The sequence below is a fragment of the Lactuca saligna genome, chromosome 2 (assembly GCF_052625555.1).
Source record: "Lactuca saligna cultivar CGN05327 chromosome 2, ASM5262555v1, whole genome shotgun sequence".
In the NCBI taxonomy this organism is placed as follows: Eukaryota; Viridiplantae; Streptophyta; class Magnoliopsida; order Asterales; family Asteraceae; genus Lactuca; species Lactuca saligna.
In genome coordinates, this window is record NC_136418.1 from 124,833,207 (window position 1) to 124,848,596 (window position 15,390).

Here is a 15,390-nt window from a genome sequence, read left to right on the forward strand (position 1 = left end):
AGGGAAGTTGCATACTTCTGGAATTTCTTTGATGTCCTTCACCTCCTGTTTCTTGTCTACGATGTGGGCTAAGAAAACATGGTATTGCTTTCGGAGGTACTTTTGGGTTTTAACACAAGAGATGATTTGTAGGTTCGCACTAGGTTTATTGCCATAAACGGTGAGAACGTTACCATTCGGCAGATTGAGGCGGACGGCCCTTTCGTAACATAGAATGTCGGCACGATGAAGGCTTAACCAATCCATACCAATGATTATATCGAAGCTCTTTATGGTGACCGGCATAAGGTCAATTTTGAACAAGTGGTTGTCTAGGGTGAGAGTACATCCTATGTAAATATCATTAGCGCGCTCAACCTTTCCATTTGCCATTTCTACGATGTAAGAATCTTCTAGTGGTTGAGAATTTTGCTTAAGTATATGTTTGAATTGATGACTTATGAAACTTCTTTCTGCCCCACTATCGAAAAGTATGCATGCATAAGAGTTATTGAGGAGGAACGTACCAGTAACCACAGAGGGATCCTTGACTGCTTCTCCCTGCCCTAAAGTTAGGACTCTCCCTACACCCCCAGCATTAGGGGCTCGTGCCTTGGGGTAGTTCCTCCTGAAGTGCCCCATTTCACCACATCCATAGCAGGCTTGGCTTGCCCCAGTGTTGGCGGTCGTAGCGACTTGTGTGGCGGGTTGGGTAGTCGCTCTACAGAATCGTGCAGTGTGCCCCTTTTTGTTACAATTATTGCAGTGTAACTCTCGACAAGCACCGTTATGGTGGTAGTTACACTTGTTGCACTTGAGAAGAGTTCCTGTATACTGTTTCGGTGGCGCTGGAGCGACAACAGTAGTGGCGGCGCGAACAGCAACAATCGGTTGCTTTTTGGCGGGATCCTGAATTGGTTGTTTCCTTTTATTGCCCCAGAACTTCCTCTTGTTGTTCCCTCCTTTTGTTCGGTCGGTGGTGGTTATCACGGTACCACGGCTAGCCCTGTGATCTATGAGTTGTTGTGCCAATTCCTTGGCACTCTCAAAGGTAGTGGGTTTCGAGGCCAATACACTATCTTGAATCTGGGATGACAGCCCCCAGAGGTATCGTTCCACCTTCTTCTCTTCTGGCGTGACCATTGTTGGACAAAGGAGTGCTAGGTCATTGAAACGGGCAGTATAAGTTTCAAGATCAGTGCCTGTCATCCTGAGGTTCCAAAGTTCTTCTTCAAGTTTTTGTATTTCGCCCCTCGGGCAGTATTCCTTTAACATTAGGGCTTTCAAATCCTCCCAGTTGATCGCGTTAGCTACGGCAGGAGTAAGTGACTTAACTCGGCCATTCCACCAAGTAAGTGCTTTTCCAGTGAAAGTGAATGCCGCATACTTGACCTTTCTCGCTTCGGGACAAGCGCAGATTTCAAAAACTGCCTCGGTCCTTTCGAACCATTGCACCAGTGTGATAACGCCCCTGCTTCCATTGAAAGGATCGGGTTTGCCATTCGTGAAGTCTTTGTAAGAGCACTCCCTCGTACGCCCCGTGCTGTCCCCATGAATGGAATTGGTAGCTCCGGATCCAGAACCGCCAGAACCATTGGTTCCCATTTGCGACATTGCTGCCGCCACGGCTGCCGTTACTGCAGCGGCACTGGGTTGCTGGAAGGCCTTGGTCTTTTCCTTGGTGGCATGGTTCTGTCAAAAAAAAATGACTAGTCGGTAAGACTTCAATAGTGATAACGAGTCGAGTGTTACTGGTTTCATCCCTCTTGTATTTTATCATAACTTTATTATTCGTAAACTGTTTGTGTGATCAGGTTATGATGTATAGTGCCAAACATTCAATAAATAAAACACATGCCAAATTTCATTGATAACTTTTAGTACATAACGTTTAGAGGGAAAAGTTTGACCTCATAAGGGTCTACATTACATCGTTACAAAAGGTAGTTTTTGGCATTACAAAAGCCCTTTGAATAGTGTAATCACATAGTCGCAGGGTCGACCTACATACAAGGAGTAGCACCAACGCGTACTCATAAAATTCTACTACCAAGACGGGGGAATAGCAACGAGTTCTAATCACTGCGACCCTTCTTTGACGGAGGCTGCGATGATGTCGATGTGCCCTGTAGTTCCGCCAATTTGCGTTCGGCTGCAACCATTCTCTCTTCGAGTGCCATGTATCTTTCCCGATACTCTCTTGTTTCTGCTTGAGCCGCGAGAAGGTCTCGAATGAGTTGGTCTCGGTGGTGGGAGTCTCGTTCCAGGTTTCTGGTGCGATCCGTAGTAGACTGTACAATGGCACTTAACTCCCGGACCTGATCTGTCGTTGTCCTACCACGATCATCCATTCTTGCCATTCGTTGTATCGTGACGGGGAGAGCCCTGTCAGCCGGTCCACCATGAGTGAGATCATAGTAACCTCGTTGGTAGCCATATGGTGACCGTTGGCGTTGTTGTCGGCTCCATCTTTCGATCGTTGTTACCCAAGGGGGTTCAGGTCCGTTGTAACCAAAACGGTGCGCGGGTACCCTCGCGATGTAGGGAGGGTTGAATACTTCTGGTGGTTCCTCCGCTTCGTTCCCAACCATGACTACCTCATCACCTTCCTCTTCTTCCTCTTCTTCCTCTTCTTCTTGGTCATCTTCCTCTTCTTCCTGTTCTTCTTCTTGTTCGTCTTCCTCCTCGGGCTCCTCCTCGGGATCCTCTTCGGGATCCTCCTCGGGTTCCTCTTCGGGATTCTCCTCGGGCTCGTCTTCGATCCATCCCGCGTTTCCCTGATTGGGAAAGTAGGGGTCCCCGGGTATGTGAAATCCTGCCATGTCGTCTGCACGAGAAACGGGGTTAAGAAGTACGTATCGGAAAATAATAATTTGGCGCTATAGAAACGTACAAATACTCCTATAGTATTTTTAAATGTTTATATTTGGTTCTTAGCGTGTTCTTTATGGAGTGTTATTAGGTTTTCAGATTTGTCGCTCATTACGACTATTCCTTAGTGTGCGTAAGTTACTTCTTGGACGGATATAGTTGATCAGGCTATATCCTTCCCAGAACTGATTACACATGCTAAGGCGTATTAATAATGTTCGACTCCTCCTCTTTCAATTTATGTTCTCCTAAGTTATGACACCATGCTAGTATAGAATGCATGCAAGTATACTTTAAAACAAGAAATTATTTGTTTTCTAAAAGTACAAATCTTTAAATCACTTTAAGAATCAGAGACTTTTAGTCCCAAGTGTGTTTATAGTTTGTACATCTTATGTGGTTGACATACTTAATTCACTATAAACCGTGCTCTGATACCAATCTGTCACACCCCCAAACCAAGGATGGCGGAAACGTCCGGGGGTGGAGGACTTCATGTATAGCATCATAACCACAATTTTAATAGTAATCTAAGCAAACACAACCAACATATATATAATTGAAAAAGTTACATCACTTGTATGAATTACATGTTTCAAAATCAATTACAATATGTTGTCAAAATATGAAAAGTTTGACGCCTTAACGTCCTACCCTCAAAAGCACTTGATAACCTGATTAGTGTTTTCCTGTGAATACAAGTTGTTTGAAAAGTGTCAACACAAAGGTTGGTGAGTTCATAAGCTTTTATTAATAAACTTAGTAGAAGTATTTCACATGTAAATGTCGCGTTTGTTTCAGAAAAATCCGATATTTTCCTTGAAATCCGAAAAATGTAGCCTTATAACCAAAGACTAGAATGTATGAGAAATCATTGTTTCTTAGTAGAAATGTTGTGAGTTTAAAATGTTATGGAAAGTAAATTTATTTTATCAACCTAAAACTTACTTCGGTTTTATGAAACCCCGTAAACTTTATGAATTGTTATCTCCCTAAGTGAGTCGCTATAATCATACTGTGACTATGTGAACCTGCCACAACGTTTCTCAGGCGTCGCGAAAATGAAATGACATTTGTCACCCGTAGACCTGCAGGTCCCACTGTAGCTAGCAGCAAGGTGTGGGGTGTCAAACCCAATATAGATCTATATACAAGTATCACGTTCTCCCTCAAGGAGATTCTGATTATAACTACCAGGAATTATATCCCGCACTCGGACGTACGGGGAGAGAGAGAGAGAAAGAAAAATAGAGAAACTCACAATATAGGATAACAAGTTTACGTGAAATGTGTGTGAATATAAATATTTCTTGTATGAATGTACCCTTCTTGTACGAGTGCGTAGAGTGATGTATCATAAACTATACCTATTATAGTTTATCTAAAATGTATGTAATATGTATGAATTCTTTTATGGAAATGTATTAGTGTTGTGAATTTATCAAACTATACTTTTTATAGTTTAATAATACGTGTTCCAAAATGAATGAATAATATTTAATATGAATGTCTTAGTTTCAGTTCATAATGATAAACTAACAAGGAAACACATACAAATACTAAAACTTATGATTATACACTTTGCTCAACATAATACAAAGTGTTATGATATTTACATGCTGTTGGCAAAATTTAGCAATTCTGCCCTGTTTTGGAAAAATCATAGAAAAATCATACCAAGTCAAAAACTAGATCTGTAAATTCTGAGAGTTCACAAAATGGGTGTAGTTTGCTCATAATTTTTATCACAAATTAATATGACCTCTAACTTGGGTGAAAAAGTCCATAATCACAGACTGGTCCGGATTGTTGTTTGAAATGATAGGCAGTTTTGTAAAAATCACCATAAATTGTAGAAAAATCGTATGGAGATGTGCAAGTAGCCATTTTAAAGCTAAAAACTTGAACTATTTGCACCTTGTACAGTTTTGAAAACAAAAATGTTTAAGATGCCCAAAACAGTCCGTGAATGGAGTTGAACTTTTCTGATGAAGGCGGTTAGAAAAATTTAGCTATGTTCCTAGTGTTTTAACCTGTATTCCCCCCCTGAAAACTTGAGAAAACATGAAAATGTAGGGGTATGAACTCACCTTAAGTGATTTCAGTAGATGATTGTTGAAGAATGGAAGTGTTTAATTCAAGAACACTTGGAGATGCCTTGAAGGTTTTCGAGAATCTAACATTATAGTTAGGGAGTTTGTGTAAGCAATCAAAGACTTGAGTAGAATGAAGTGAAATAATAATAGGGAGGATAAATTTTTACTTACTAAGTGTGGAAGAACACTTGAAATCAGCCTTGGATCTCGAAAATTTGTGTAGAAGAGTTTGAGAGAAAAGTGGTGTTTGTTACTTAGTGGAATGAGAGAAATGAGAGAAAATGAGGAGTGTGGTTGTTTGTTCCAGCTCAAAAACGTGGGAGTGAGTGAAATTTGAGTGTAAGGGAACATTGAAGTGACATAGGTAAGGTGGGGAGGTATGGCTGGTCATAGAGTGGGTGTGGGGTGGTTGCTTGTGTCATAAGTTAAGGCAAAGTCAACACTCCACCTTAAATAAATCCCCCATTAGATCTTTATTATTTAGATAATGATTTTCATAAAAATATTTTTAAATTATGAATATTTAGGGTTTATTATGTTAAAATAAAATTTCTGGAGAAAATCCCGCTTTAAAATCACGAAAAACGGGCTTAAAATGTTAAAAATATCAAAAATGGGCTAAAAGTGACAAATCTGCGAATTTTGGCCGAGGCTCGGCCTTCTTATGCTGAACCGAGAGAGAGAGGGAGGCAGAACCGAGAGGAGAGAAGAGAAAGGAAGGAACCGAGAGCACGAAGAGACAGAGAGGAGAGAAAGGAACAGAGCGCGCGAAGAGACAGAGAGGAGAGAAAGGACAGAGCGCGCGAAGAGACAGAGGGGAGGGAAGGGAACAGAGGGCGACAAAGACCGAGCGAGAGATAAGGAACAGAAAGCGACCGAGCGGCGGAGTAGCGAACAGAAGGCGAGAGGAGCAGAGCGTGAGCGACAGAGGCAGAGGCTCGGTCTCTGGTCCCTTAGCCACCAGAGGCTCGGTCTCTGGTCTCTAAGCCACCAGAGGCTCGGTCTCTGGTCTCTAAGCCACCAGAGGCTCGGTCTCTGGTCTCTTAGCCACCAGAGGCTCGGTCTCTGGTCCTAAGAGGCCTCTCACTCCGGTTTCGGTTCCTAAAGCCTATTTTTCTCGTTTTCGCCCCCGTTTCAAGCCATTTTTGACCCGGTTAAGGGCCGGAATGACCCGAATGATTCCAAAAAGTTACGGGAAACTTTTGAGAGAGATTTGGGAGAGATTTCTCACACTTGGAGAGATTTGGGAGAGATTTGACATTCTTGGAGAGATTTCTCATACAAAGAGATATTTGAGAGAGGTTTCACATACTTGGAGAGATTTGACATTCTTGGAGAGATTTCTCATACGGAGAGATATTTGAGAGAGATTTCACATACTTGGAGAGATTTGAGAGAGATTTGACATTCTTGGAGAGATTCCTCATACAAAGAGATATTTGAGAGAGGTTTCACATACTTGGAGAGATTTGAGAGAGATTTGACATTCTTGGAGAGATTTCTCATACAGAGAGATATTTGAGAGAGATTTCACATACTTGGAGAGATTTGAGAGAGATTTGACATTCTTGGAGAGATTCCTCATACAAAGAGATATTTGAGAGAGATTTCAAGTGTGGCATTTGTGAGTGTTTGGTTCCGTAATGCGAGTCTCTTGAGCCCCGTTAAGTCATGATTAAGGATCCCACGCACTCCTAATGAGTATGCAACATGGTTTTCATCAGTTTAGTTCATTGATTAGTACTAGGGCTTAGGAAATTTTTAACACAAGACTTTTCTCAAGTGATGTTTTCCCATTAATATAGCAAGTTATACAATATGAACATAACACAAACCCTAATACACAAGGTTTAATAGGGTTGACCGGCTTGACCTGATGACTTGACTTGACTCAAGATTGACGATTGTCACAAAATTATCTTGAATGAATCTAGACCTGTATGCTTGTTAGCAAATTTAGATGAGCCATCATGGCTATGGCATGCACGCCTTGGTCACGTGAATTTTCCTGCTATAAAACTAATGACAGACAAAGAAATGGTTCATGGGTTAACTAAAATAGATCACCCCACTTAGCTGTGTGAGGGTTGTTTAGTTGGGAAGCAAATTCGATATCCCTACCCAACACAAACCAACTATAGGGCTGCGAAAAGACTTTGAACTTGTGCATGGTGACCTTTGTGGTCCAATATCACCGCCCACGCCTTCTGGTAATCGGTATTTTCTTCTATTAGTCGATGATCACAGTCGTATTATGTGGATCTTTATGATAAAAACAAAAGATGAAGCATTCAGTGCTTTCAAAAATTTCCACATACTCGTTGAAAATGAAACAGATGAAAAAATCAAGGTCTTTAGAACCGATCGCGGTGGAGAATTTCTCTCGAATCAATTCACGGCTTATTGTGATGAGACGGGTCTAAATCGTCACTTCACGTCACCATACTCCCCACAACAAAACGGTGTCGTGGAGAGAAGAAATCATACAGTGATTGAGATGGCGAGAAGTATTTTGAAGAGCATGCATGTACCTGGAAATTTATGGGGTGAAGCTGTACGACACGATGTCTGTGTACTTTACCGGGTGTCCACGAAAGCACTCAAAGATAGAACACCATATGAGGCATGGTCAGGAAGAAAACCCCACCTTGAACACTTAAGGGTGTTTGGATGTATTGCTCACACAAGGGTAGCAAGCGGTCACTCATGGAAACTCGATAACCGTAGCATGAAGTTGGTGCACTTAGGCTATGAACCAGGGAGTAAAGCCTACCGATTACTTGACCCGGATACTGGAAAAGTGTATGTCAGTAGAGATGTAAAATTTGAAGAAAGTAAATGGTGGTCATGGAATGAAACATAAAAGTATCAGACAAGTATAGGAGCCACTTTTGTCCTTGAAGGGTACAACTCACTAGGCCATAATGGTGATTCAGAAAATCAACATTCCACACCATTGCACCCTGAGAGTGCAACAGAAGACTTGACCCAAAACCTGTCACATGAACATCACCAGCCAATGAACACTCCAGAATCTCTCTACACCCGCCAGGAAAAGAGTCGTTTATGGTATACAGAGATAAGCATAGAGTAAATTCTGGAATGATTTCCCTAATGAAAGCTAGAAAATGTTTATCTAAAGGATGCATTTCATACTTGACATTTGTGATCGATGTTAAGAAGGAGAAAAAGGATATGCAAAGTATACCAGTGGTGTGTGACTATCCGAAAGTTTTTCCTTAGAATCTTCCTGGATTGCCTCCTGATAGACAAGTGGAGTTTAGAATAAACTTGTTACCAAGAACAACACCAATAGCAAAAGCCCCATATCGATTAGCACCGATAGAGATGAAGGAGCTTATCAGGAGTTGTTGGACAACAGTTTCATTAGTTCATCACCATGGGGAGCTCCAGCGTTATTCGTAAAGAAGAAAGATGGGAGCATGAGAATGTGCATTGATTACAGAGAGCTGAACAAGGCAACAATAAAGAACAAGTACCCGTTGCCAAGGATTGATGACTTGTTCGATCAGTTTCAAGGTTCGAGCTATTTCTCGAAGATCGATCTTAGGTCAGGATATCATCAGGTAAAGGTAAGAGAGAAGGATATTGAGAAGACTGCGTTCAGAACAAGATATGGACACTATGAGTTATGGGTTATGTCGTTTGGACTAACCAATGCTCCAGCAGCTTTCATGGATTTGATGAACAGGGTTTGTAAACCATTCCTAGATAAATCTGTGATAGTGTTCATAGATGATATTTTGATTTATTCAAAAAGCAAGCAGGAGCATGACAAGCATCTGCGTGAAGTGCTAGAAGTTCTGAAAAAGGAGAAGTTGTATGCAAAGTCTCCAAATGTGAATTTTGGATTCAAGAAGTCCAATTTTTGTGTCATGTGGTTAACCAAGAAGGGATAATGGTTGACCCAGTGAAGATTGAAGCTATGATGAAGTAGGAACCACCGAAAAGCCCCATGGAGATCCGAAGCTTTCTAGAATTAGCTGGATATTATCGAAGATTTATCCAAGGCTTTTCTTCGATAGCCGCTCCATTGACAGCTTTGACCCACAAATGAGCTACTTATACTTGGAATGAGAAGCATAAGGAAGCTTTTGAGAAGTTAAAGAAGAAATTGTGTGAAACACCAATTCTTTCTTTACCTGAAGGAGTTGATGACTTCGCAGTTTATAGCGATACATCTGAAGTTAGGTTAGGTTGTGTTCTGATCCAAAGAGATAGAGTGATAGCGTATGCATCGAGGCAATTGAAAAAACATGAAAAGAACTACCCCACTCATGATTTGGAGTTGGAAGTGGTAGTATTTGCTCTAAAGATATGAAGGCATTATCTTTATGGCACAAAGTGAAAAATTTTCACTGATCATAAGAGGCTCCAATATCTCTTTAATCAGAAGGAATTAAACATGAGGCAACGACGCTGGCTAGAGTTACTCAAGGACTACAACTGTAAGATACTTTACCATCCTGGTAAAGCAAATGTTGTTGCTGATGCTCTCATTCGGAAGGTAAACCTTGAAAAGAAAAGGCCAAGAGCGTTGAGAATTGAAGTTGTCTCGACAATTGTGGAAAGTATAAAGAAATCTCAAGAGGAAGCTTCAGATAAAAATGATTGAAAAGAAGAACGTTTGGGTAAAACGTTAGTGTTCGGTACAAACAACCAAGGGTTGAAGGTATTCCATGATAGGATTTGGGAACCTAAGACGGGAGGAATAAGAGATCTTCTGATGGAAGAAGCTCACAAGACCATGTACTCGATTCATCCCATTAGCACAGAAATGTATAGGGATCTGAAACCCTACTATTGGTGGCCGACGATGAAGCTCGATGTTGCTAAGTATGTGGCCAAGTGTGTGACATGTGCAAGGGTTAAGGCACAACATCAGAAACCGTATCGGAGTTTAGAACCTTTACATGTACCCATGGGTAATTGGGAAGACATCATTATGGATTTTGTGACTAAACTGTCCAGAATAAAGAACGGTCACGACATGATGTTGCTAAGTATGTGGCCAAGTGTGGTCCCCTAACTTGATTTAATTTCAAGATTTTCGAAATTTTAGTATTATCTTTCTCTTATATCACATCTTATTGTCGAACACCTATTAGGTTATATATATTGTAGTTGAAAATGAAAATTATGTAAGAGGAAGATAAATGTGTAATTTATAAAAATCATGAAGTAAATCAATTTAGAAGTTAAATTATAAGAATATTGGACAATTATAATGTATTATATGATACAAAACGATATAATATTGTGAGTTTGGATACCTAAGCTTATATACCCATAAGGGTATATTCACTTTTCCATATATATATATATATATATATATATATATATATATATATATATATATATATATATATATATATATATATATATATATATATATATAACAACTTTAAAAAAATGAGTGTTATTGCATTGATATGAATGACCTTATAAGAATGATAAATAATTTAATTTTTTTAATCATATGGTTAATTAAACAAAGTTTTTTTTAAAGCGGGCAAGCTCTACATTTTCGCCGCTGCCCCTGACTAGCTATAGGGCGTGTTTGGCAAAAGTAGCTGTTAGCTGGAAGCGGATAGCGGTTAGCTGGTAACGGGTAGCTGGTAGCATGTAGCTGGTAGCGGGAAGCTGTAGCTTTTATTTGTTATATGAATGTTTGGCAAAAGGAGTTGGAAGCTTTTGAAATATATAAAATTACATAAAAGGACAATTGATTAAAAATAAAAAAGTATATAAATATATTTTTAAGGGTAATTATGGAAATTGATTTCAAAAGCTCCGGGGCGTTTTGTTAAAAACTACATGAAGTAGCTTTTAGAATCGGAGCGTTTTGATAAAACTAAAAGCTAAACGCTCGTACTGTCAAACGAAGCTTTTTGTTTAAACTAGAGCGTTTTGTCAAAAGCTAAAAGCTAGAAGCTCCTAAACGCTTTGTCGGACAACCTTAAGAATTTTTTTAATCACAATTTTTTTTTTTTCAGATTTATTAACTTATTAAATTAAAATCAAGATTAACTGATTAACATAGTTTTTGTGTGTATTGAACATACAAATTAGTTTACAACAAAATATCTTCAACCGCAACAAAGAAATAAAGACTATGGAAATGTAAAAAGTTAATATACAGATAACTTTGGATCCTTGATTCGCCATTGATTTTAATTATTATTATTGATAATTAAAAAAAAAAAAAAAAAAAAAAAAAAAAAACACATTTTGTTAAAACACTTAAGTCCTCACATTAGCCAGGTGGCCATTTCATCTGTCTCCCACCAAGAACATGCAAGTGAAGATGGTAAACCGACTGACCTACACACACATTAATTAATTAATTAATTAATTAATTAATTAATTAACACATTCAAAACGTTTGATTAGTAAAAGAGTAATATGCAAGAAAAAATAACATACTTTCATTTATTTTTTCTTCTTAAAGCAATTGAACTTTGAATTATCTAGAAACAAACAAGCTTTTTGGAATTCAATAAAACAGAAATTACAACTTACATGCAGTAGCACCACTGTTGATGACTACACGAAATCCATCAATAATTCCTTCTTTTTCTGCTACTATTTTTGATGCGTGAAGAAGATGCCCTAATATATCTTCGTGTCTTGCTTCAGCCTTGATCATAGCAAAGAGGAAATTCATAAAATACTATCTTACCCTTACTTTTACATTTATTATCGAGTTCATGAACTAAAAGCATGACAAAAAGATTTTTTAGGGATGAGAAAGGTTAAAAAAAAATCAGGGACCATAAGTGTAAAATCAACAAAACACAGGGACTAAAAGTGTAATTTACCTTTCCAAGCTCTGTTAACCCATCTCTGAGCTTTGGGATTACTAAAACATGAACAGGTGCTTGAGGATTAATATCACGAAAAGCAAGAACTTTTTCATCTTCATAGACGATTGAAGAAGGGATCTCTTTTGAAATTATCTTGTCAAATCTAACAATAATCAAAATCTATAAAGTTATATGAAATATTCATCTTGTGAATAGAATCTGAAAATTATCTAAAAATCATAACCGAAAAAGAATATATTAAGTTATAATTTAGGAAGATTGGGGAAATTACATGGTTGGAGCTCCAGTATTGGCTTCAGTTGCAGCTGCTTTAGCAGAAGCTTCTTCATCATGTGTTGCTCTCACACTAGATATGGCTCTAAAAGTACAAAAATAAGGAAACAATAAGATTAGTAAAGAATAAATAGAAAGAAACAATTCGACTAATTGAAGTAACAATATATGATTATACCCTAAGGTTGATTTAAATTAGGTCTAGAATATAAATTTAACTTGTAAGATATTTCCAATTGATCCAAAAGCAATTATATGAGAGCTTGAATTAGTTCGACTCATCTGGCGCTGCGACACTCGATCATATATATATATATAATCTAATTCCCAAAAGATGCGTCTTGTTTCCAAAATTATGTAATGTAACCCAACTCAAAATTTGGGGGATTTGAAATGTTGTCATTTGTTTGATAATTACAAAAACCTATACTGTTATCAACCAAAAGTCGGACTGAAGTAGGAGTTGATTCATACCTGCGAGTACATTGGCGAGTAGAAAGATTGAAATTTGAGTGAAGTAGACGAAAGGGATTCCGTTGCTTCAATGGATTGAAAGGGGCTAAAGCTCCGATGGTTACGGCACTCCTGAGTTCATAATTGTGAAGAGTGTCAGAGAGAGAGAGAGAGAGAGAGAGAGAGAGAGAGAGGTTTTACCTTAGTAGAGAGGAGGTAAAGGCAGCCATGGATGAGAAGGTCAGCCACCGGCACGTCCCACAAAAAAATATAATTTTCAGCTATGATACCATATGTTGCTGCCCAATGTGTCCGATGAGAAATGTTAAAAACAGCAACCATTTTTCTTTTTGTTTATTATTTTAGTTTTATTATTATTTTTTTAAATTGTTTTATTATTTTTTTGTATACTAAGTGGATATATTTGTAAATTATTGACCCGGTCACATATAAGATATTAGGTGTAAAACCTATGTATTATATGGGTTAATTAAAAAAAATAAATATTAAAATATAAACATTAAGTATTTTTTAAAATTAAATTTTAAAATGAGGAAGGAAAAAACAAGTTGATTGTAATTTAAGATTATATTTATTATATTTAATATTTTACTTATATAGTTATATGTATCATGTGACTTTTTAATTTTAAAAATTAAAAAAAACTTGAAATTGACATGTGGATATTATTTATTTCAAAAATACTACAAAATGACAAGTGTCGAAACTTATGAAAGAATGACATGTGGCAAAATGGATCTTCATTTATTAGAGTAGATTTGAGAAATATTAAATTTTTTACAGTTGATTTATTTAAATGGAAGACTTTTAGAAGGATTGTAAAAAATAATTAGTTAATTATAATATCTCCCTATACTAATAAAAGAGTAGTTTGTTTGTCATGTGTCACCATATTAAACATTTTAATTAATGTGTTGCCACTTGTCAATCTATTAGTTTTCCATTTTAAATTTATTAGACCTCCTCATTAATGTGATGATATTTGTCAATGTACTTATTCTCTATTTTAAATCTTAAAATCTATATTATTGTTTTCATTAATTCACAAATAAAAAATATCTAATATATATTAAAAATCAATTTTACATATTTATCTGAATCAACGATTATAATTTCATATAACTAATAAAAATATCTTTTAAATTAATAATTTATTTAAAATAACTGATTAATAATTTTAAGTTTTTACTATAAAAGTTTGATTAATTTTACTAGTTTATAATAATGACGTAGTTTTTTGGGGTTGTCCTGGTTACCTATTTGAGCAATTAAAAGACAAAAATTTAGTAGAAATTAGTTTATTAAATTGTTATATTTTGATAAATTAATTAGAAACTATTTTGAAATTAACTGAGAACTAATTAATTAGAATGGTTGAATGTTTAATTAATTATAAGATTTAATTAATCGAAACATTCTAGAACCCTTAAGAGATAGAGGTAGATGAATTTGATAAGGTTTATCCAGAGTTTCTGAGTTACTTTGGGACTAAACAATTGAAGTTTATAATTAGGAAACTATGGATCAAACCCTATATGCTTCTAATCTTAAGAATATTGCTCTCTCTCCCTCTCTCTCTCTCTCTCTCTCTCTCTCTCTCTCTCTCTCTCTCTCTCCTAAAGGTGGACGAAAATTAAACCCTTTATGGTTTATAATTTTGAATTTTCCATCCCATCTCCTACGGTTTTGTTGGTTTGTTCTTTTGGTGTTCTTAGGTGTGATATCATTAGTTGGACTCTAGTTTAGGTCATGCCATCCAAGCGAAATGGCAAGAACAAGATCTCGCAAAAGAGGTATGTATCTTTTTCTTATTACTCTAGTAGTTGCAATAATAGAATGAAACTTAGATCCTCATAAGTTACAAAAACACATAGGCTTTTGTTATGTCTTCTCTTGCCATGATCATCTTTTTAAAATGCCCTATAACATACAATCTCATGATGTTTTCCAAACTATTTGGAGTTGAAGTTTTAGGATTGTTTTCCATAATTAAACTCCGGAAAATTGTTTTAAAAATATTTTATTAAATGTTATTTAAACCACCCGTGGGAGGGGTGTTACTCTCTCTCTCTCTCTCTCTCTCTCTCTCATCACATCATTTTTTTGTAGGAACTCAAAACCACACAAATATGTACTCTCTGAAAATTAAACACACATACAAACATTTTGAAACTCTTATCACTCGTCCCCTCTCATCCAACTAAAACTATTATCACCTTCATCCTACCGTACTGCAGTCATTATGATCTGCCATTACATTTCCTGCTGAACCCCACCCCTAACGCAACAACCTTTTATGGGAAGACTGAAGAGGTTAAAAAAAAGCTGATGAATGTGCTTATTCAAGCTTTGGTGGGTTTTTTTTTTTTTTTTTTTTTATTCAAGGTTTGTTTATTGACCGATTCTTTAAATCTCATATGAAGCTGAAACCCCAATAGAGCTAGGGATTGAACCAATTAGAGTGAATCGTGAAGTATTAAAGAACACTAAATTGGTTAAATTTGTAAGTTAATCAAACCCCATTAAACACGTGTGAAAAGCACAAAGTTGAAAAAGAATGAAGTCTTGATCTCCTATAAGACTAGAGCAAAGCACAACTCTAAAAAGGAAGAAACTACGGTTACTTAACACTACACAAATCCATCATCTTTGATACAACACATACATAGAGAAAAAATAAAATTAGGGTTCATGAACCTTCTACAAATTCTTACCGTTGTTCAAATTCATCCTCCCGAACCGATCAAAATTAGATTTTTTTATGGATGGTTATTTTAACATAAATGCCTGTCATAGTGGTCGTGGTATAAATTTTATCAAAACTTAATGGTTTTTTAGCACAAATGAAA

General features: G+C 37.0%; 1 protein-coding gene across 2 annotated transcripts; it reads right to left on the reverse strand.

Annotated features, from left to right (window-relative positions):
• Positions 1–11,055: 11,055 nt before the first annotated feature.
• Positions 11,056–12,835, reverse strand: LOC145031496 (14 kDa zinc-binding protein-like). Of its 2 annotated transcripts, none has more exons than XM_078980062.1 (6): positions 12,722–12,835; positions 12,542–12,652; positions 12,066–12,152; positions 11,789–11,936; positions 11,490–11,607; positions 11,056–11,286 (listed from the first exon to the last, which is right to left on the reverse strand). In XM_078980062.1, the coding sequence occupies exons 1-6, from the start codon at positions 12,748–12,750 to the stop codon at positions 11,219–11,221; spliced, it is 561 nt and encodes a 186-aa protein (XP_078836188.1). In that variant the 5' UTR covers positions 12,751–12,835; the 3' UTR covers positions 11,056–11,218. The 2 variants fall into 2 exon arrangements, with proteins under 2 accessions (XP_078836188.1, XP_078836187.1); XM_078980061.1 differs by having other exon boundaries at positions 11,056–11,291.
• Between the last annotated feature and the right edge of the window lie 2,555 nt (positions 12,836–15,390).